Genomic DNA, 24,364 nt, shown 5'->3' with positions numbered 1-24,364 from the left:
GCTTTGCTATTGCTAACATACAAAAAGGAAGTTGAGAGATGTGCAAGACCAGAAATAATTTCCACAAGAGACAAAATTTCATTATTTACCCCAGCGTCCTTATCTTACCTCCTGGTAACACATGGTATGTGAACTTATCAGCTGCTGTTTTCCCAGATTATAATAATCAATACCCTCACCACACAAAGTACCACATTTCTGCACTGATAACTAAACTGCAGAGATCAACAATTACAGAAAAATTTTGGTGACATTTAACACTGGAGATTGCATTCTCGCTTATTATTTTTAAATGACACATTGTCATTTAAAACATTAAAATAAAACAATTATTTCACAACTAGATGTCAGAGACTTATCCATTCCCAAAAAGCAGGGAATGTGGGTGCAAGAATGTGTGCTCCCATTACTCCAGGCTTTCCTGACCATCCCTACAACTTTGTTCCACCAAAGAATGACTCTTGCAATGATATTGCCACATTCCACACAGAATCAGGTCCAGAAGCCCAAGTACAAGACAGAGAATGGATTGAGAGTGTTCAAGGCCAGGCTGGACAGGGCTTGGAGCAACTTGGTCTAGTGGAAAGTGTCCCTGCTCATAGCAGAATGGTTGAATGGTTTCCAAGTCAAACTATTTTATGATCCATTATTAAGGAAAGTTTATCAAATATGCACCTGACTAGTTTAGCATTCAGGTCAGAGCTGTGTATTAGTAAATTGACAGGAATATCGATATCCATAAATCAAGATTTATAGAGTTCAGAGTCCAGTTAGTTCAATTTGATCATGAATTATGAAAACAAACATCTTAGAAAACAATAAATTCACTTTGCCTGGCACAAAATACAACCTTCAGGTAGTAAGTTAACAAATATGCCCAGAAATCAAAATGGAATTTTATGTACTTTTCTATTTTAGTATCATTTTCATCTATCTTTACTCACAGGTATTTCATTTTGCATTTCACCTGGATAATAACCAGGGCCTCCTGGCACTTGCAGGACCAGTTATCTTGGCAGAAGGTCAAGCTGAACAGCTTTTAATTTGGCCAGTTATTTAACTGTGCAGATCTACTCAAACCCACAGCTGAGATATCCATTCTTGCTGCAGAGCACTGTTGGAGTTGCTCAGCTTCCTCTGACAGAGCTCTGAAACAATGAGTTTAATGGGGAAGGAAATGCCCATCCAATTCTAATGCCTAATTCCATCTCCTTTCACTCGGGGAGAAAAGTACCAGATGCTCTGGATTTCCTGCTTTGTCAACTCCAGAGCAGTGCTATGTTCAGTTCTCACATTTTGTTATAGCTGTTTGTTGTCTGATAAAATGCAGTTCCTCGGGGACAGCACAGGGCAGCCTCAAGAGAAGTGTATAAATACACCTTATTTGGCAGCAGAGGAACTCAAAGCAAGAAAGTTTGTCTATGGGAAAATGTCAGATCCTGGGGACACTGTTTCTGGGGTTTTCTCTGCTCCCAAGCACTAACCCACTGCTGAAAATGCAATTATACACAAGAACACTGTAACAGGCTAAGGAAGAGGAAACTTTACATGATACTCCCCTGCCTCTATCTTTATATGCTGTCTCTACAAGCTGTGGATGATACTCCTACTTCAGGCAGCTGAGATATCTCCCTTTATACAGTGAACCCATGGACAACGGCCAGCTTTTGTTTTACACTTACGGGTTCAAAATCCCCTGCATTTGACTCCAGGACTCTTTACTGACAACATGCACAGAAGCCCAATTCCAAGTTATGCCAAGAAGATGAAAAGAAAGAGATTGAGTGTCTATAAAGTAGATGAGCCAATTATCAGCATGATAAGTGCCTTGTAACACGTTTGGGGTTTTTTGCTCCATAGCAGTTTGAACAAAACTCAATGTGTCAAGGCTTTTATGGATTGATTTGAAGCAATATAAGCAGTTATCCATGCTCTTTTTACGTGTGCCAGAGCTGTGTTCCTGCCCATGTGGCAGCCAGCCATTAATCAGGACTCACTCAGCTGAGTGTCCAGCCAAGTTTGTCAGCCTTGCCTTGAAGCAGGAAAGGAGCTCTCACAGCCAGCCCAGGGAAGGGAGAGGGGTAACAAACACACAAACAGCAACAGCTGAGGCAACCTGAGCTTACAGGTACAGATATTTGCAAGTGAGCATCTCCTGTCCTAAATTCCAGTTGTATGTACAAAAATTTCTTTGCATACAGCCACATCAACAGTGCTGTGACATCTTAATGGCCTAGAACCTGAGGTCTTCAGCTTTTGAATCCTTGTTGCACACAAATTCCACAAGATCCATCTGCCATGGTTACTCAAAATCCTAAGACATCTGCAAACTTTTAGAAGCCCACTTGCTGTCTGTACTGTTAATACAACCTTCATACACACAAGAATTATTTGCCTTCATACACACGATAATTATTTGCTCTTCATTGAATACCAGGCTGCAAAGTCCCTGGGAATTAAATATTAACTTTTAGAAATATATACACTGCCATTACTAATAAGGAATTAAGCATTAGTTGTTCATAGCAAGAGAATGAAATAATTTAGACTGAAATAGATAGCTATTATTAGCGGTTTGCTAGGTATTTTTATTTATTTAAATGAACATTTTAGGACTAGACCTTTATCAAATGGAGTCTAAGGAATCCTAGGTAATAAAATCGTAATTTCAGGGAGCTGTGTATGGGTGTCCAATTTTAAGACATTTCAAAAGCTTGAAGGTGGATGTTCAGTTTCCTAAGAACAAGACCCATAAAGATACCAAATTAGACATCCATACACGGACATTCAGAGATATCAGAAGTTATTTAAACACCTTAATCAGCTTTTCCAAGTGGTTAGAGATACTGAAAACTGCTGTGTGCTGAAAAGATTCACCCCACTCTTAATACCTCACATTTATTTTAGTCTGTTCATAGAACTGTCCTAACCAGCTCCATCGAACCAAATCTTAAAATCCGTCTTTTTTTCTTCTAGCCAAGAAAATTAATGGTTCAAAACAGTAGAATATTGGATAAGATAGGAGCAGAATGAGTTCCCTTCACATGAAACATAAGGCTTTCAAAGAATTAGATTCTTCCATTTGACAGAGAATACAGTCCACATCACACACAAAAAAAAAAAAAAAAAAAAAAAAAAACCACTTTAAAAAGCAGTAGTGGGAAAATTTCCAAGACCTCCAAATAATGAAACAGTGTCAAGTCTTATTTTTCTCTCCTCTTTGGCATTTAATATCCTCCTGATTTGTGTACACTAACATTGTGTTAGCTGCAGGACACATGAAGTGACAGAAAAACACAGCCTCCCATCTGGGCTGGTCCCTTCCATCTGGTGATTAGGGCAGGGCACAGTGCAACCATATGGCCATGATCAAGAACCCACTAATATCATCCACAGTTAACTGGGAAATGCAATAGCCCACTTAGTCTCCTAAGGATGATAAATGCCTCTCATTCTGTTTCTCCTCCCCAGTGGACATTGCAGATTTGTCTTTTTGCCTGCACAGATGAACCTCTAGTTAGAATCACAGAATATGTGGAATTGGAAGGGACTCACAAGGACGATCGTGTCCAACTCCTGGTCCTGCACAGGACCATCCTCCAGAGTCACTCCATGTGCCCAAGAGCATTGGCCAAACTCTTCTTGAGCTCTCTCAGGCTCAGTGGTGCAACCACTGCCCTGGGGAGACCATTTCATCCTCTGGATGAAAAACTTTTCCTAATATCAAATCCAAACCTCCCATGACACAACTTCAGGCCATTCCCTGGGGTCCTGCACTGGACACACAGAGCAGAGATCGGTGTCTGCTACTCCTCTTCTCCTCACAAGGAAGTTGTGCCTGCCATGAGGTCTCCTCTCAGTCTCCTCCAGACTGAAGAAGCCAAGTGCCCTCAGACACTCCTCACACCACTTCCCCTCAAGGCCCTTCACCATCTTCATTGCCCTGCTTTGGACACTCTCCATGAGTTTAAAGTCTTTGCTATATTGTGATGACCAAAACTGCCCTCAGCATTCGAGCTGAGGCCACCCCACTGGAGAGCAGAGCAGGACAGTCCCTTCCCTTTCCCAGCTGGCAAAGCTGAGCCTGATGCCCCCAGGACACAGTTGTCCCTGCTGGCTGGAATACCAGTGATATGTGTCAAAACAGTGAATTTTGCCCCTGGAAATGTCCATGAGACAAATAAAACAACCTGCTAACCTGACCTTTGTAGTCAAAGTCCTAAATGAAGCCCCCATCCACCAGAAAGGTTTATGCTGTCATAGAACTCTGAAACCTGAGGCCGAAATCCTGGCATGCGGCACACTGGTGCAACCCAGCAGCTGAAGATTACAGATGCAACTCCAGCAGTGATGCGGGAAGAGTGGAACACTGAGAGCTCTGTTATCTGGCTTGCTTTCACATATTAATAGAATGGGAAGAGCCTGCTTATCTTGCAGCAAACAGGAAGAAAAGGAAGGCAGAACTTCCCAACTCCTTGAAGGGGCACCACTGTTGCCATCTACGTGGTTCTAACAGTCCCTGTTACACTGGTCCATTGAGACAGCTTTTAGGAATACTAATTTCTTAGCTGCCAAGTCACTAAAAGCCAAGTCAATAACTCCCAGTGGATCACAGCACAAATATTACTTGTGCTAAGGAAACCCTTCTGAAGTTTTGATTCACAGAAACAGGACCCAACATATCACCTAAACTACACCTTAGATTGAAGGATTGAGTCTCAGGGGGGTACACAAAGTGGGGTTTAATTGCCATAACTGCAGAAGCATTTTCATGTTTTCACTTGTCTGCTATAACAACCCCCCCTTGCTTACCAGTAAGGTCTGTGGTCAGGTCCTGTGTAAGGATATTTTTAGACGCTAGAGCTGTAGCCAAAAACCATCGTAATTCACTAGTGCCAGCCTTCCCTCCAAGGTAATATTTGAGAAATAGGACAGCACAACTGCTGGAATGGCTCTGTGCTTTGGGAGACACCATCTTGTGAATGAGATATGCAACTGGAAGATAGTTTTTGACTGCATAGCCAAAAATGATGGCATGAAACTCTGGGGAGCGAGCATCAGCCTGCTCATAAAGCGCTCATCAGTAGAAATAATTATGCAGAGTAATTGACAATTGAGTTTCTCTAACATTTTAAAAGCATTTTTACAACTCTGATATAGCACAAGAACCACAGGACTTCTCCTTAAGACCTCTCAGATAATAAGATCAACAGCAACATGATAAAACAGGGAGATATTTGGTCAGAATCTGAGCATAATCTGCAATGTTATATCAACACACTTGTGTGAGCAACACTTGTCTTTTTTTCCTGAAGCTGTTAAATTTCTTTTGCTTTCAATACCTGGGTGCTGCCTTTCAAGCTGTGCATGGAGCCCTCTTCTGGAGAAATCTGAACAAATAAAAGCTTAAGAATGCAGCAGTGTGGGCTCTGCATTAGGGGAGTTTGAGGACTAACTTCCTCTATTTACTCCAATGACAAGTGTGTACGATCTATAAATTTTTCCAATTTACTTGGTTGCAACCCAGTGAAATGTGAGTTATTGTTAAAATTATCAAAAAGATGGGGAGTTTTCCCCTGTAAGCCTTACTTACAAATTTTGAGTCATCTCTCTACATGAAACACATAACAGAAAAGCGAGCCTGCGAACAACTTTTGTCTTAAAACAAATATTTTGTATATAGGTTTTAGAAAATATCCTTTCGGGAAAATGTAAAACATGCAGATTTTTAATTCTATCAGATCAGAATATGCATTTACTGCTTATTATACCCTGTATAGTAAACTGCATAAGCTACCAGAGTACATTTAGTTTTTATTGTCAGCTTCAGATCAATAAAATTGTATATTATAGTCATGATTTGGAGTTTTAAAGGTGAGTCTGAATTAAAGGATTACTTAAAACACCTTTCTCATTTATTCCAGCTAATGCTCAGTTTTCCTCTTGGTGAAAATACAACAGTTAGTAGTAGTGTAGACTAAATCTTTGCAAATGGAAAAATTTATTGCTCACCTGTTTATCACAGGTTTTGCATACATACTTTATGAGCTGCTTTGATATGAAAAAATGCTTCGCTATGTTCATCCTTTTATTTCCTCAAAAAGCAAAGTTTTTGTACTTTAAAAACACAGTTGAATTAGAGGCAAGAAAACACAAAACCCAAGTTATTAATTTTACAAATGGTCTTTTCATTAAAAATAAACCTTTTACAGTTCATGTTCCTATTGACATAAAAATTTCCTCAAACTTTTTTTCTCTACACTGTAAACTTTGCCATCATTACTTTGAAACTAAGTTATCACTATCTTCTGCTTCCACAGAAAGATTACTAGATTGCTCCTGCTTAGAAAGAATTCTATTGAACTTGGTCCTTTCTGGTTGCACTAGCATTGCATTGTATAAGACATTCTTGCTACTCCTAAGGGAGAAAAAAAAAGAAAACGTGCAGAAAAAGATCCCCAAATGTGTTACAACCACTACACAAGCAGATGGCTGCATTTGTTTAATATGTTGTTTCTCACATTCTTCTGTTTACTTTTCCTGTCACATGAAAGTTGTGCATGTGGGGTGTCAACGAGAAAAGCCAAACAATGTTTCAGCAAATCCCACTTCTTTCCCTAGCATGGCACCCACTCCAATTCATACTTTAACCCGCCAATACTCAACCATCTAGACAGAATTACCTACACTTCCATATTACAGTCCGAGTCATTCCCCAAGTCATAAACTCTTAGACACGATCTGGAAAGTAAACTTGGAGATGCATTAGCTCACATGGTGGAGAGAGACGTGGCCAGATAGAGCTGTACATGCTGGTAAAGAAGGTGGAGTGCAATTTGAGCACTTAAGCTGGAAGCAAGGCTAAAGCACCACAAGCTCAGCCCTGCAGTACAGCAGAACTCATCTCAGCCCAGCCTGGGGAGAAACTCTGAAGTATCACTGAAAGTTATCAATAAAGACAAGAGGATGTTTTCAGAATCAGGCGTCTACACCTTGTCAGATTTTAAGTAGTTGTGAATGTTTAAAAAATGACAGCTATGTTTCACAGGCCCTAGAAGTCCATCCTCTTGTATCACATACATTCTGCTTTCCTACAAGCAACCACTAAAGAAAATCCAAACTCAAGCTGATTAATTCAGCGGCGTGTTGGAGAAGCTGTACCAAAAAAAAAAAAAAAAAAAAAAAAACTAACTGAAAACAGAGAGAGAAAGCCAAGCAAAGCAGATGGGAGGTCTCAAAGCCAAGATGAGAGCACCAGTTCAGTACATCCACAGGTTACCCTTCCACTGCCTGTGCCCTCGGCTCCCTGAGCATCGCCTCCCACTGCCAGCCCAGGCTGGATCTCTGGGACAACTTCTCGTCCCAGGAGCCCTCTGGGGAGCACGGGACAGTGCTCAGCCCTCCCTGGGCAGCAGCTTGGCCACTGTCCCGGGCCAGTCCCGGCAGAGACCTTGGACACTGCCAGGGAGCCCAGCCCAGGCTGGCAGAGTGGCCCTGCCAGGAGCTCTCCATGTGGCACCAGCACACGCTGCTCGGCACCGAACCCACGGCCCAAGGCAGCTGCTTTCATTTGTTCCACTGCTCGGAGCAGGGCTGTAAGCCCGAACCCACCCAAATGCCTTTGTGCTTGCTCACTGCCCAGCCCAGCCCCCGAGCCTCCCGCTGTCCCGCAGCTCCAGCCACCCGCGTCCCCGCCTGACTCCTGGGCAGGTTAAACCAGCGCCTGAACGCCCTAACCTTGATCCACAGCATGTGCATCGCCCTGCTGCCTCCTCCTCACACACTGTGCAGCTGCTCTAGCAATAAAGCTCTCCCAGTGGTGATCCCTCCCCGTTTTTCTCCTTCTTGCCCAGTTTGGGATTAGCAGATGCCCGCTGGAAATTGCACTTACACAGACACGGGGCCGGGGGGCAAGCTCGGAGTCCCGAGCACTTGTTTGACCCTAAACCCCACCAACCCTCCAAGGGTTAACAAAACCACTCGATCGCGAGTCAGAAAGGAATTAACTTTCATCCCCTGCTCGGTGCAGAGGATCGCAGCCCGCTGTCACTAAGCGCAAGTTTACGGAGCCCCTAAGACAAAAGGAGGGAGAACAGAAGCTGGACAACAACAAAGGATTTCCAGCCCTGCTCTGAGCTGCCCAAAAGTGAGCCCTGTGACAGCAGCGAGAGGAAGAGAGGGTGACCAGCTGAGAAGTGAAAGCCCAGCGAGTCCCTGTGCTTTGACAGGCAGCAGCAGCGGGGCTCCAGCAGCTCCGTGTTTTTAAGGCTGGGTGTTTTTTCCTCTGCTTTCTGGCAGAGGGGGATCTATTACATTTAATAAGAGAAAGGCTACACAGCAAGTCACTAACGGAGTGTTACACATCTATCAGGAGAGTACGGCGAAGGGAGCCTTTTGCAAGGTCTGATTTTATTTTTCCTCCATATTTACCCTTCCAATTCTTTTATTTTTTAAAAAAAAGGCAATAAATAACGTGAGCTGCCTGTAACAGTCTATAAACCTACTACCCAGCACAAGCCACAGAGGAAAGAGGCAAATCAAAGTTGCAGCATTTGATATGACAGAAAATATTGCCGCTGCAGCTGCAACGGAGACACTTGAAAGATTCCCCCCACCACCCTTCCAGAAGGGAAACAAAAAAAAAATGCTATATATCACACGGCAAATTGGTTGTAATTGTAAATCAGGGAACTATGAGATCCTGCATTCCTAGCAACTGGCTTAGAGCAGAGATCCTGCATCTTTAAACAGTAATTCAAGCAATGTATAATTACTCAGAAATCAGAGCTGAATTACAAATACTTTCAAATCCAAATGCACAAAAGCAGAAAGATGAAAGAAAGCAAGGAAAAAACACACATTTCTTACCTGGGACAGCAGAAAAGACAGAGTAAGTTGAGTTTTGTGCTGCATTTTGCCAGACTAGAAGGTACCAGAGGCTTTTTCATTCATGCACTCGGCTGCACTGAGCATATTTTCACTGTGAAACAGCCTTTGAGAAGAGACTCTGCCTTGAGAGCCAGCCAACTTCCCAAATAGATCAGCAGCATCATCACTAAAGCATTGGATAGAGTCTGATGACCAGAACCAATGGCTTTACAAGGATGATTTCTTCACAAAGCATCCCCATTTTGCATCACACATATTGAGCAAGCACCTCTACAAACACAGCACCTTTAGAAAGCATTTTTGCTTTGGTGTATTTCTGTGTTTAGTTTCAATCTAGCATCATGCTTTACATATCTCAATAGTATTTTCCCTTTTAGAGAATGAAATTGAACTGAGAGGAATAAGAGCAACTCTGAGCACCACTGCAAAGAGATTCTCTTTATTAAAATGTTAATAAGGTAAACTCATTTTTAATAATTAAAAAAAAAATCACCTCTTCATTTTTGGTTACTTCCAAGCCCTAGAAGGAGAACACAGTGAGGTTTTCAGTGCAGTAGAAATATAACCTATATTTTGTGTTTTCCCCTCAATCTCACGAATCACAACCAAGACAGATCCATTCTAGCCTGCAGAAAAAATGCATCATAAAGCAATAGATTTTATTAACTGCTCAGGTAATGGCAGAATTGGCTTTTAATTCAACAAACTAGAATCTAGGATAGAGTTTCAAAGGTGCACGTCCATCAATTAGAAAAAGTTTTCCTGTTTGAAAGAGGGGACCTGATGTCTCAAGGACCTCCTTTCTCTGGATTAGTTATGTTGCAGCCCAGCAGGCAGCACAGGCAGATTGACCAAAGATTAGGAATTAATTCCGCCGAGTGCATTTCCAACTCCACCTCCCTTGCCACTCCCCAGTACCACAAAACTCCAGTCCTTTTTTGAGTTGTCTCCTGGCAGTCACCGGGGTTACTTAGCAGTACCCTTCCCCCATTTCTAGAAGGATCAAAAGTCTCCTTAGCTCTCATCAGTGATGTTTTTCCCTCACTTGCTCATCCAGCAGAACCAGCTGCCATCACTTTCTGCTCTGCCCCACCACGGGTGGCTGCTGTGCTGGTGGAGATGAGAGGAAACATGGGGAGGGAAAGGCAGGTAGGCAGATAGAAGGGATAAAGGAGCTGCCAACCACTTTGAGCTCCCCAGCATCAGCAGGAGCTCCCAGCTGTGAAAATGTTGTTTGATGCAACCACTGCTAGTCTACTGCTCAGAGCTTGCATCTTCCTTTACACACCCACTGGACCAAAACTGAGGGAAAACACTGTCCTTCCAAGTCTAAACCCTCACAGGCAGCAACAACTCTGTTCCAGTACCTCCATTACACATGAGTTTAAATTAATACTTGAGTTGGAATAGAATCCAAACAAAACATAGCAGGAACTACCAGCAGCAATAATAATGCTCTATATAACTACAAATGGTTCACTACTTAGACATAAAAAGAAAAAATAAAAGCAGGTAAGTTGCTTTCTTTTTAGGCATAGGCAGAAAGGCAGCTTAGCAGAGTGAAAAAGAAAAACCTTAGAGCTCTTTATGACTAGAAATACATGACTGGCCACTTCCCATTTCTCTTTCAGGGAGCAAGGTTGCCACCAAGTATAATTCCCAGCCTCAAGAGGAGCACCTAGGAATTTATAAGCCAGGCTGGGTGGGGTTTACAGGGCAAATCCCACAGAAAACAGCACCAGGCATTCCACGGTGTGCACAGCCTTTATATGGGGGCACCAGGATTTGGACATTCTTAACCCCACCAACAGGGGCCAAACAGCTGAGTGAGTTACCAGACCAACCAGAAGTAGGTGGTGGCTGAAAGAAACAAAGGCATATCTGCATCCTGTTTTACAGGAAAGGGACTCATTAAAAAAAAAAAAAAATAGAAGTCAAGTCATGGGGTAGATGATTCACTGCAAGATAATGTAACATGAGATTTGAGCCAACACGAGCAGTTATTTTCTGTATAAGGCACAACATGGCTCTGGGGCCATCCCAGCACAGGGGCAGAGAGGGGAACGAGGAGGTTGAGGTGTTCCCAATGTTCCTGCAGGAGCATGGCCATCCCTACAGCCACAGCACCCCTCCACATCCTGAGGGGCTGGGCACCATAGCCTGGCACAGGACAGGACCTGCCTCCCCAAGGGGCTCTCTCTCCTAGCAAAAAGAATCCATATACCACAGCCCTGATGCCACTAGAGGACACAAGGAAAAACAACACACCACTCAGAGAAGGCTTTAGAAAATCCTAAGAAATCAGGGTGACACCTTTTACCTCCACAAACAGCTAAGACCCTCTAGCAGCAATTAAAGAGAAAATAATTTAATAAAAACCAAATTCACCAACCTTTTACCTCCAGTTCCACAGAGCCCCTTCCTCCTGTTGCAGCCTGTCCCTCCTGCTTTAGCCTCTCTTCATAGCTGCTCTTACTTATCCCCTAAAAGGGCAACTATTGATTCCTGGAGGGGTGATAACCATTCCTACAGGGTTAATTAACCATTCCTACACGGTTAATTAACCATTCCTGGAGGGGTTAACCCTTCACAAGGCACTGCCAAGCCCTGGCCCAACATGGTGCCCAAGCATGAGGGTGGCTGTGCCCACTGGCAGTGCTCACCTGAGGAGAATTCCAGCACACCACAGCCCTGGGACCCCAGCAGAGAGAGGTGGGCAGCTGCTGCAATCAGGTGTTTGACCCCTTGCAGGTGGGCTCCCAGCCTAGCTGTGTCTTCTGGGGTTAGGCGCAGTCTTCTCTGCTAATTAGCTTATTAATGAAGACCTGGTAGGCTATTAATTAGAAATTAATAGTTGGTGCCTCTGTCTCAGCCTTAGGTAATGAGAGGAGTTTCAAAGTCTACAGAGCTTTACTGAGCAGCTGGACAGGAGGCGAGACTGCAGGTGATGGAGGGTGGTCTCTCTAAACCCCAGCTTGGGGCAACATTGCTTCACAAATGAAATAAAGCTGAGGTGCCATGGAGCCACAGAAATAGAAATAACAGCCTCAGGTTTATAGCACAGTTAATGAGAGGGTCCAGAACTCCCCTTTTACAGTGAGCTGTGCTTCTCCTCCCTGCCAACGCAAAATGTGTAGTAAGTTTAGGCAGTGACTGAGAGGGTCTTGGTTTGTGACAAAACTCCTGCCAAGACCTTTTCTGATCCAAAGCCATGTTAACTGATGGGTGTAATATGGTCTGTAGTCTTTAGACACAAAATGCCATCCTTATAAAATGTGGAGCAACTTGACACATCAGCTCAGTCCCTCTCCATGACATTCTCTGGCCACAGGGGCCAATGCTGAAATGAGGCTAATGTGAACAGTAGTAATTGCCTGCAACACACAAGTTTTCAGAGACAGACCCATTAGCAAATGAGGAAGTGACTGCATGCTGCCAGAAATGCCTTTTGACCTTCAGAAGATTTGCCCTGTTTTGTAAAAGCTGAGGATCAGCTGCTATGAATCTATCAGAACAAGGGAAGTTTAATTTCCCATTAAAGTGGGTCACATGAGAAATCTGGATGTGAGAGAGAGGGACTAATTTCCCCTGCCATGGTATTGGCAATCTACACTCCTGGCTGCTTCACCAGGTTGCATTTTCTTTAAGCCTGGGAAAAGGTTTTAGCCCTGGGCCACAGCTGAGGGTGTGACAGTAGGACAAGAAGTTGTAGTGAATGTACCTGGATTGAGCTGGAATCCATAGAGTAGTGAAATCCCATCTTCCTGCCTGAGGTTCTCCAGCAGGAGTAAGTGAAGCCACTGGCTGCAATAATGTTTTATTCTGGAGGATAGATATTGAGAATTCTGCAACAGAGCTGATTTAGTGAGAGTTGAGGAAAGCATTGCCAGGTACTCTGGTTTTCTGCTTGGCAGCTCTATCAAAATAGGTCTGGGTACGGATTTCCAGTCTTAGTGCAGCTGAAGTTTCTTTGGGAAAGATTCACAAAAGCACCAGAAAAAGGGGGGGGGGTTGCAGTTTGAATTTGAGCCCACAGCTTTTCATTTTGTACCCAACCCAGGCCTCTATAATACCCCAAACTCCTACAAGTCTTTCTTACATGAAGGACTTACTGGCAACAGAAAGTTTGGCTTTAGTTCAGCTTCCTCTAAAACCTGTGGGACTTCTGAATGCTTTGTCTACTGTTTCCCTACATCCCAACCCAAACTCTGGGATAGTAGAAGGGTTTTGTTTTCATACTTGCTAACAGGCAACACAACATACTGATACTTCAGTGGAAAGAAGGGTGTGTTCCATTGTCAGAACAGGACTAAAAATGGTTAGTCAAACAGGAATTTTACATTTTAGAAAAATCCTTAAGGGACCATCACACCCTTTTCTGTACAAGTAATAACAATAATAATCAAAGAAATCCCTGTTCTTGTGAACACAGGATCCAGTTTTTCAGTTCTATAGGAATAAAACCTATTATTGTTTGGGTTTTGCATGTTTTTGGATCCCTGAGCCCTTTAAGCATGAACAAAATTTATGTTGAACTTCTAAAGCCGAGCTATTGTAAATCATTCTAGAGCAACAATTTGCAGTGGTGTTCATCTAAATTTCTTATCCTTCCTTGAAACAGTTCCTTAATTCAACCTTCATCTGAACCAAGATAGGGAAGGAGTGAGAAGAGCCTTGGGTATGTGGTGGGTTGGGTTGGCCACAGCATCTTCTTTATGCAAAAAAGTTTGGTTTTATTTCCTTTCTCCCTCTGGGCCCCTTTGTGGAAGAAGCTCTTGTTCCTCAGCTGACTTCCAGCACCTAAGAGTTTCCTGGAATAGTGCAGGTATTAGCCCATGCCTGTTATGAACTTGTGCCTTTCAGCTGAATCACAGCAATTGATCTTGTCCTGTGAGCTTGCCCCAGCTGCAAAACTCCCAGGTTTAGTGACAATCTTAGTAATTCAGCCACTTCAAATACTACACCCCTATCCATGGGCAGGCTGTTGAATTCTGCCTCTTTATTTACCCTTTTTTCAGTAATCCAAAGGCATTGGAATGGGCTGAAGTCACTGTCCCTGGAGGTGTTTTAAAACAGGCTGGATGTGGCACTTGGTGCCAGTTTAGTTGATAAGGTGGTTTTAGGTCATAGGTTGGACTTGATGATCTCAATGATCTTTTCCAACCTAATTAATTCTGTGATCTCACAGGCCATGAGCATTGGTGTCCTCCCCACAGCTTAGGGGTGGACATAGAAAAAATATTCTTGCAGTGTTCCAGAAGGAAAACTGAGGCACATGACACAATGGGACCCCACTAAGACCATAAAGGTGGATAAACCCAGAGCTGTAAATTGCTAAATGCCTCAGGCACTGGCTCTTTTGTGTACCGAAAGAACCTGTGGCCTTCCTGAGGGACCCTCTGCTATTGTGCAAACCCCAAACTGAAGCACAGCTTAATTCAGCATCTCCTCCTTGGCTGGGCTGTCTGTTCCCATTCCTCACATGTGCCTCTCCCTCCTTGTTTTAACACCGCTGCTCCTTTGCCCTCCCTCCCACTCGTGATTGTATCTGGCCTGAATACAGGTGTTCTGGAAGCAATTACAGCTTCTTGCACGGAGAATATGATGCATGGCAGCTCATTAGCTGTTTGCCATTATTATGGGAATGACTCCTTGTTTCCCTTCTGACCTCACCTATTGTCTAGGAAATGAATGGATATAGGAGTGAGAAAATTTGTTTTGGCAATGGGATCTGTATTTTCCAAGACTCGGTAATATTGAATTCTGCCCAGAAATACAAATCAGAATAATTAACCAAACAAATGCACAAAAGATCTTATCATTGCCTATTTTGGTAGCAACTATACTAATTCAAAGTCATTATTTAAAATTCACTGTGCAAGTTTATTAGAAAAGTTACTCTTTTATATATTAAAAAAAAAAAAAAAAAAAAAAAAAAAAAAAAAAAAAAAAAAACAAAAACCAAACAACATTTGCACAGGAAATGGGAGAAAAAGCAAGTTATCACTGTCAGAAGTTCTTCTAAGACATATCCAAACTCAAGATATTCATCATGAGTAATGGGAAAGTTAATACTGCAGGAATAAATTAACCACAGAATTTTAATGGCTTTGTTGTGTGACAGTTTCTAAAGCCCAACCAAATATCAGCTAGGAAATTCAAATGTGAGAGATATGCTCTTAAATCTCATAGTTATGGATTTTTTTTAAATCCCTTCTTATGATATAAGGGTCATTTAAAATATTCTATACCATGAATATACAGCTTACTTATGGGTAGAACATTTCACCATTCTTACCCAGGCACAAGCCAGCTTAATCTTTCATCTTTTCACAGAGGAACAGCAGATACAGAAGTATATTGTAGGGGGAATAAAATAGTTGAGAGAGAGAGGGAGAATGTGTCAGTCTTTGAATATCTCTGTGCACAGGGCTTGAGCTGACACGTCAGCCCAGAGCTGTTAAACCTCCTGACTTTGGGCATAGCTGCTTGCACTGGAGGTGTTAAGAGAGTGGGGCTCTGCTCTCTTTCATGTCATTTTCAGCTGCTTTTCTTTTTGCCCTGGCCAGCACAGCTCTGTATTTCACATGCCATGATCATAAAAATATGTTTGCAAAGCCCCTCCATTAGAATCGTGATTGTATTTGCCCTGGGCAAGGCAACAACTTGGTCTTGGGTTAGAAGCTGGGTCAGAGGGCTGCACCAGCAGGAGGACAAGAGATCTGAGCAAAATCTCCCCCAGAAAATGAAAAGGCAACCTGAAAAAAAGAAATCTGAGCAACCTGGTCTAGGTGTCCCAGCTTTAGGTCCCCATACCATTCTGTGATTCCCTGATTTTGCAGCCTGACTGTGGAGAGCAGGCTGGGCAGTCCCAGCTCTGTGACAGGGCCAGGCTAAGGGTGAGCTCAGGGATATCCTTGTCCCACTGAACTCAAATTGTCATCGATTGCAGCAGCATCAAAACTTCACCCTCCATCCTTAAACTCCTTCTTCCCCATTTACATTCACAACCTTTTCTCTATGCAACAGTCATGGCTTTTAGGCAGATAAATATCTTACATGCTTCTCAAGGGTGTCATACGCTATTTAGTATTTTCCCTCTGGTATCAGCACCTGTTAAGCATGGAAATAAAGTGATTAGTCTCACATGTTTGGCTTCAAAAATGGATTTTAGGATACATCTCCTTATCATTGGTAGATTTGCCAACTCAAAACAATGATATTCTCTTCAATGATAAATTTTCTCAGTCTTGAAAAGTAGGAATTGCATTGGGAAGTTTTCTGGATGTCCCTTTCTCATGGAATTTTCTATACTTATCAAACCACTTATGGCCGTTATGACAAAGCTCTCTGATATTACATAGCCTCAGAGGAAATTTGTCTCTGCAGATCTAGACATGAATGAAGGAAAAAAAGTCCTTGTGATGCAGAGGTGGAAAAATTAACATTTGAAAATTGAATGTTCTTTTAATAACCAGAAAGCTGTTTTGTTTGGGTGCTTTAGGTCTGAAAATAACCTGGAATTTTAATCAGGATAATCAGACTGGATAGAACATAGCACACAACCTGAATCAGGGGATCCTTTCTGCCCTCCTGCATCCAGAAGGTGCATAGGGCTTGATGCATCTTCAAGTTTTGTCTCCTAAAGGAAGAATCTTTCTCAAACAAATCACTCTGTATACACCAAAAACATCTCATTCTTACACTGCTTCTTTACATGCCTTTGAAATACTGCATATTATGCATGAATTCTTGGTTCATCATGTATCTTGAGATCTCTTTGTATTTCATTGTTTGTCTTCAATTTTGTATCTTGCTTATGTAAAATTCATTAAGCCTTTGTAAATATGAAGAAAAAACCTGTTCCTTTTGCTGTCTCCCTTGGGATGCTAGAAGGTTACCTTGCCTCATGCTCATCTGTAATCTCTCTCTTGGGTTTAGCTTTTAACGTGTGCAGTACTCCAAGAAAGAGGCAATCTAGGATGTTTTACTAGGCTTAGCCTCAACGTGAAACAAACAGTTCCTTTTGAATCGATGGAACTGGATCTTCTAACACTAGGCAAAAAAATATTCTTGTATTACCTTGCCTTGGTCAGGCTGTAATAAAGAGGTAATAAAATTGCCTGCATTTTGCTGACTGGGCCTCTCAGAAAGGAGCAAACAGCTTGCAGTGGGTCATTCTGGGGCTCTGAGGCATCACTTAACCCTCGTTCTGTGGTCCCTTGTCAGCTGCTCAGTGATGGAGTGTGGGTTGGAAATTTGCTTTCTTTTAATCAGGAATGAAGGAGGGATGGAATGCTGTGAGGATGATCCACATCCAGGTACTAAATTCCCTATTTTTTTCCTACTTTAAGTCAAAATAGGGTTTGGTAGATCTAAGAAATCCTACTGGCCACAGTCTGTAAAAAACTAGTGCTGCATAGTCTCATGCCTGCCATGCAGCAGATCTTTGGTCTCCTGGGATCTGCAATCCACTGACATTTATTAGAGCAGCTTTGGGCACGTTCAACTTTAAGCTGAACCCAGCACTGACAAGCCAGTAGATCAAAGAAGCCACAGTCAGCTCCACAATACCTTTTTTCCCTCAGTTAACAACATCAGATCAGGAAATCCCCTGAGCTGCAAATAGTTGGAAGCGGGAAAAGCACTCAGGGGAAAGATCATGAGAATGGCTTGTTCCTGCTCCTCCTCAGGCATCTGTTTATGGCCACTGTTGCTGTGGGTCTCTCAAGCACCAGGGTAAATGCATTCCTGAAAGATGACAAAAGAATTCCTGAGAAGGCAAAGGGGCAGAGCAGGAGGAAGGGAGGTGGGGGCTGTTGGTGTCGTGGTGCTTGTACAGGAGCAGTGATGCTGGCCAAGGCTGGCATCTCAGGGATCAGCACATGCAGGCAGCAGTCCCTCCCCATGGAAGAGCAGGAGGTGTGTGGGCTGCCCCATCTCACTCTGCTGGTGGCCATCATTTTACCCTTTTCCTTCTTTTTAGTCAGGAAAAGCGTCCCTGCCGTCAGTGCAGTCGATGCAGGCAGCTGATGCACAGGAGGAAGCAGAGGGTCTGTGCAGCTGCAGGGCAGGGACTGTGCCACGCCAAGGGGAAGCTGTGTTCCTGTCAGGATGCTCTTAGCTCAGGCAGTGCAGGTGAGATGGATGGAGCCAGTACAGCTGTTCTTGTGTTAGACACTGAACACAGCTTAGCAAGGAAAAGGAAAATCCAAAAATACAAGAATTATTCTGCAGTACTAGAAGTATTCTATAGAAATAGAGATATTTTCTAAGTAGCTATTTTTGTCCTCATTTGGAGAATAAAAGAAACATTTTCTTCTGAGAGCTGTTTAAATCTGGGGAAGCCAAACCTGTTTTCTGAGATATTCCTCACAGTAATCAATGCCTGGTTCCAAAATATGGACAATGTGAGTTCCTAAAGCCCATGTACCACACCCTGTGTAGCAGCACTGGCCAGCTGCAGCCCTAGGAAAATCTGTGCATCGCAGTTTGGGGATGCAGCAAAGATAATAAGATGCTGAGAGGTGCCAGCTTTCCACTTTTCAGCAGGTTTCAAAAAGATTCAATAGCACCAAGGCAACAAGAGCTCTTAGAAAGCTCTGGTGAAAGCATCTCAAGTGCAGATCCTGGAATGACCTGGGTGGGTGGCACATGGGAACAGCATTCCTGAGGTCCAGCTACTCTGGGAGCAATGGAACTGAGCTGTTTGTCACATCTGTGCCACCCTTCCCTGGAGCCCAGCACATCCAGGGTGCTCCAAGGACATTCCACAATAAAACATCAGCTCAAGGCATTGGCTCTCTGCCTGGCACCCAGAGAGATGTGAACTTTTTGTGCTGTGGAAAAGGAAAAATTGGGTTCTTTAAGCTTTTTTTATCTTTTTTTTTTTTTTTTTGGTAAATCTTCCCACTAAGTAAAGAGGGATTAAAATAAAACTTCAGACCAGAATACACAAACTAAAATACTGCTTTATTTTAGGAAGGGGGATTTTGGGAATGCTGACTCAGCTACTGGAATCAGCATTTCCCTGATTGCCCTCAGTTTGAGACCAAAATTTAAGTAAGATGCAACAAAATGAGGGGTGCAGATGAATTTGTTAACCAGTGGGTAGGGGGTACACCTGAGAGAAGAAAGCTGCTTCAGTGGAAGCAATTATTAATAATAATTATTAACAATTAACCCTTTCAGTCTATTGAACCCTGAAAGCCAGAGATATAAAGTAATAGCAATCAAATGTTATTAAACATGCCAAGTGTCTTAAGAGATAATCATATACAATCAAGCTTCAATAGGAAGAAATAAAATTTACTTATGATTAGATCCAAGTCAAAACAGTCAAAACAGATGCAAAAGGAGCGAGTAAACTCAGCAGAAAAAAAAGGTCCTCAGGATATCTACTTATATGGAAATTTAATGGAGTTTACTAAATAAGTAAGTTGACTAGAAAGTGATAAAATCTGGTCTCTGAAGGAAGCAGTCAGGTTGTATGTTCTTTGGGAAATGCCATTATTTATCTATCTAACACCATTTCAAAGCTTGTAGTTATAGTATTGCCAGGGAGCCATCAGCCTGAAAACAATAATTGTTGAAGAACTTCCTGAGAAACAGCTTTTAAGCCTGGAAAGCTGAGAAGACATGAGTTTAATCACAAATCAAGTTAAGGAAGAAAAGAATGAAACAGAATTCCAATGTAGACAGAATGCTGTTTCAACATTTAAAAACAGTTGCAAAGAAGAGCTGCAGACAACATTTCAACTTTATACCTTATTCAAGATGTCAGAACATAAATTAGGAACTTTAGTCTACCATGACAGGATATTGGATCACTAGCACAGAAAAAGGAAACACCAGTAATATTTTCTGCATAATAAAGAGGGTGAATAGAGAGGGATCTGTTGATCAGTAACTTTCAGGCAACTTTAGGTAGGTGACTTTGTAGAGGTATACAGTCAGCTAACATGGGAGTTAATCCAGGTTTTTTGAAGCTTTCAGCTGAAATGGAAGAGAAAATGGAGTGGAATCCTGGCTTCTCGTAACCTCTTTTTCCAACTGGTTAAGAAAATAAAGCATATTTCTCCCTAAAATCTCTGCCTCACTGTGAACTCTTTTGCACAGTGTTATTACTTGGATGATGATGCAAAAACAGAAGAGAGGCAAAGTGTAATATTGAAAGCCTTCAGCCAAAGCCTTCAGTTCTGACCTAATATTGCTGGAATATTGGACAGATTTCAAATATTGGGGTTTGGGGAATCAATTTTCCAGTGGAGTGCCAGAGTAACTTGCCAGCTCCAGTTACATCAGCGTGTGAGCTGATGTGACAATGTCCAAAATCACCATCTCCTGCTGCCATCCCTCCCCAGCACCCTCCCATCCTGCAGCACTAACTGGCTTTGCACTGCCTGCTGCTGCTGCTTTATGCAAAACCCTTGCAGACCAGAAACCTCATAACAAGAACAGACAAAACAGATTTGTACACTGAGGAAAAAGCCCTGGAGGTCTGGCTGTGCCTGCTGGTGACACTTGCCCTACCTGGAAACTGTGTTTCTATTGATTAATCACGAGGAGCAAGGAGGCAGCGTGCTAATACATCCTGAGGGCATTGATTAAAGGAATCAATGCTGTCACATATTTATGCCAGATTTTCTCTCTTGGCACACCTCTTATTTTATGTCTCTGTGGTTACACAAGAGCCTGGTGAGACTCTGCTTCTCCCAACACCCACTGCTGAGCAGGATTTTACCTGAGTTCATGTGGTTTCTTGGGTTTTAGCAGCAGTAAGTTCAGTCGAGCTTAGCTCCTTGCTCCCCCAGCTTGAAAGGAATTTATCCCAAACCATTTCTGCCACACCAAGAAATACATTAACCTCAATCAGCAAGTAAGACTCTCTTAGAGACGACAGGTTGTCTTGTTCCTTCCTCTTCGCCACGAAACAAGCAGCATGAGAACACATTCAGGCTGATACATTTTTCAGGCCTTTTACAATACATATGCAGCTGGTTCAGTTGACAGAACTATCCAAGTATTATAAAGCATCCAAACATTACATATTTATCTCCATCCTGGACTAGCAGGCAAAAATATTTTTATTCCCCACCAGAGAACTGGAGCATTTGTCTCCAGGTACGTTCTCTCTTACTCTGAATTTTCTTTAGGCAATTCATAATTGTGGCATAAATGGCCAGTTCATAGCACTGACCATTACTCACGTGAGGAATGCAGATGCAGACGACCTGGTTTCACAGAATATTTTGTTTCTTTTCCCACAGAAATGAAAAGGTCTCCTAGATTTCGTACCTACGGACATAATTCTTCATCAGGGGAGTTCAGGTAAGAGATGAGGTTTGCTGGAGATTTTGGTAGGAACTGCACCACACCTGATGCTTTGAATTTCTTGAGGAGATTCCCTCGATAACCAGATGAACTGAACCAGACAGACAATGTACAATAGCACCATCTGGTGACTCCCAATAATCTCACTGTTGCCCCAGTTCCAAAGACAGGATCCACTAAAAAAAGAAAGAAAAATGAGGATATACATATTTGTAAAAATGAGAAGGATTCAATAAGAAATAATTTTAAGTTACAGAGCCAGTCATCTCCATATGTGTGCAATTTTCCTACTGCACAAAGTGGTAACAGCAAAAATAGATGGTTCATAGAGGATTTGGGGAATCTGATTTTAGCTAACAACTGTGTAATTTTCCATCCCTAGTCAAGCACATTCTAGCATTTAACAAAATATTCAAAAGTCAACCGAAGCCCCAGGAAAACCACACTTGGTTAGTATTTAATTACCAAGCATTTTGCACCTGTGCAACTCAAATGGGATCATCTTTCTGCTTTCATTGCGACCTGTTTGGGCTCAAGATTGCATCCTGAAGGTGAATCTGCAGCCTCTGGGTGGAAGGGGCTGATCTGGGAATGTTGTTCTGGGGGTTCTCTGGGAGACTGCTGCAACCATAAAGCCTGGTGAAATAAATACAGAAATATTTCCTTTCTGAACATCAGCAAGGAAGATATCCTTAAGGGATTTAATAGAGTTCCCAAATTCTTTAACTTCATTTATTCCTTGCTGGCATAGCCCAATCTCTGAGCTGAATTTTGTAAAGACCCAGCCCAGTTCTCTGCTATGAATGTGATGTGATTAGAGACAACATCCAGGCAGCAAGATGATGGTTGGCTAAATCTATCCCCTGAAACAGAAAAGACTGAGAGGGTTCTCTGAGAGCACAGGAGAAGCAGGGATAAGTCCAGAAGCTTTCTTACATGGTTGTGTGGTTGGTTGTCACTTAGAAACAAATTGCAGGAGAAATATTGAAGAAAAAGGTTCAACTTGCTGTGACTACAGCTGTGTTTATTTTTTCTAAAACAAAAAAAATTCTGGAGTAGTTGAGCACAATAAGATTTTCTGCAGAGTTAAAGCCAAAGGAGAAGGCTTGGGAATTTAAGTAGCAGTCCCAGACCTGATGAGAAGTCACTGGAGAGTGAAGCCAATAATTACAAGGTCATTGTACATCTCAGGGGTCTAAATGATACCCTTAATGCATTTTTGTGCTGCACATGGATCCCAAAAGATTTCCATTACTCTGTTCATGCCAGCTGGGACGTGTGCTGGTGCTGTGCCATGAATTCTTCACTGAGAGCACCACGTGATTTCACATTGGCTTGAAACAGTCTTTTCAGGTGCCCTTTTTTATATTCAGTTTTGTTGAAGGATGCATATGAGGGAATAATCTTGCTGCAGATTTTTAATTTAGGTATGTCTCAAAACTGTGAAGAAACCATTTTGAGCTGTCTTCTGTGGCTAAGAATAAATTATTGTCCTTTTGATTTATTATATATGTACCTGGTATTGCAATGACCTGCAGCCAGCAGGAGCTCAGACTTTAACTGTAATACAACATGCATTAGTTTTCTCTATTCATGAAAAGTGAACAGTCTGCTCCTCTATATGTATATTCGTATTCATATTCATATTATTTTTTTAGTGAGGATAGAAATTGGAAATATCCAGACAATGGGATAGGAAACTATTGACTGAATGCCAAACATCTTTCCAAATCAAAATAAAGAACTAATAATCTTCATTGTGCCTGTCAGCTGTAGCCAGGTTAATGGTATGAGAATAAAAATAAACAAGCTGTTTCACAAATTGGCCATAGCACACTATGGAACTCATAATGCCCCTCTTGTGGTTGGCCTTTCCTGATGATTTTCCCATTTTTTGGGGCAGCAGAGACTTTCTGTATTGTTTGCCATGTGAAATAGGAATTCCAGAGATTGGCAGTGGCTTAGTGCACTCTGTACAGCTGATAGATATATATATATATGTGTGTGTGTGTGTGTGTGTGTGTGTGTGTGTGTGTGTGTGTGAAAGAAGCTTTGCACATCATTACATCCTCCAAGGGCTTGAGCCATCCAAATCCTTTGGGCTGTGCCAGTTCCCTCTTTTCCAGGGAAAAGCAGACAGAAAATGCTCATGCAGATGCAGGAGATTTCTTCAAGGAGACACTGCTTTGTTTTTATTCCACAGTGTCATCCTCTGGTGAGCTCCTGACTTCTTGTCTGGGATCCATGAAACATCATTTTGACTACAGAGAGACATTACAGGATGATTTATAGCACCAAAACCATCGGCACAAGCAGAGGAATATATTCTGGTTCCCATTTTCTGTCTGGTCCCATGAGTGCTGATATCCCTCACATTCTCTGCTCAACACACAGGGGGATGAGTACATGGGTGGAAATGTGTGTTATTTATTTGTTCAGCTGAGAGTGAGGTCTGACACAGATGATTTGCAGTGTTTCCAACATCTTCCTGTCGGGAATGTGTGCAGAGAGGGAAGGGACATTATTTAGCTCTCTGTAGCAAGCAGTAAGATTTGAGGAGAAAGCACAGCAAGTCCTTGTGAATATGAAGCACCAACCCCTCACTTCCTCTCCCAAGACACATTCCCATCTAGTGCTGGGATGTTGGAACAGGGATTCACAGCCAGCAGATTGCTGCTCCTCACATGCTGGGTACAAACAGGCCTGGCAGTGCTGCAGTGGCTGCTTCTGCTGCCATTTTAATCTTTTTTTTCTGTTAGAACTCTTGAAAATCCCCTCCTCACTCACCTTGCATCTTTAAATACTTAAATATTTAAACAGGCACTGGATACTGTTCCCAAGAGAGTTTTGTTCCCTCCACTTTTGGGCCTCAATGTATTTCCTGTCATTTTTAAGTGGAATATTGATGTCCTTGGAAATTCTAACCATGCTTATGACTGGAAGGGGACAATGCCTTGTTCTGATGATTCATGGAAGGTGTTAACATCTACAATCAAAATTAGTGCCCTCAACTAATATATGCTCTAGCTCATTTTAGTTCTTCAAATTTCAAATCATTTTTGCTAGGTATTTCTTAAAAAAGAGAAATTTAAATTTGGGTGGGGGGGGGGGGGAGAAGTGAAGAAGCAGAAATCAGTTTTTT

At 42.4% G+C, this 24,364-nt stretch overlaps 1 protein-coding gene across 3 annotated transcripts in view; it reads right to left on the bottom strand.

Moving 5' to 3' along the window:
* Positions 1-11,528, bottom strand: part of CDH13 (cadherin 13) — a 449,552-nt gene extending 438,024 nt beyond the window's left edge. The window contains exon 1 of one of the 3 annotated variants that reach the window (XM_068203139.1): positions 11,282-11,528. Coding sequence is in view for 2 of the 3 variants with exons in the window: in XM_068203136.1 (XP_068059237.1) it covers positions 8,869-8,913 (45 nt within the window). In the remaining variant the exon portion in view is untranslated. Of the gene's footprint in view, positions 1-8,868; positions 9,030-11,281 lie in introns of those variants that run through there. The other 2 variants (XM_068203136.1, XM_068203137.1) reach the window with 2 other exon arrangements.
* Positions 11,529-24,364: the final 12,836 nt, after the last annotated feature.

The sequence above is a fragment of the Anomalospiza imberbis genome, chromosome 12 (assembly GCF_031753505.1).
Source record: "Anomalospiza imberbis isolate Cuckoo-Finch-1a 21T00152 chromosome 12, ASM3175350v1, whole genome shotgun sequence".
In the NCBI taxonomy this organism is placed as follows: Eukaryota; Metazoa; Chordata; class Aves; order Passeriformes; family Viduidae; genus Anomalospiza; species Anomalospiza imberbis.
Note: the sequence above shows the minus strand (reverse complement) of the source record. Positions and strands in the feature narration are given on the sequence as shown.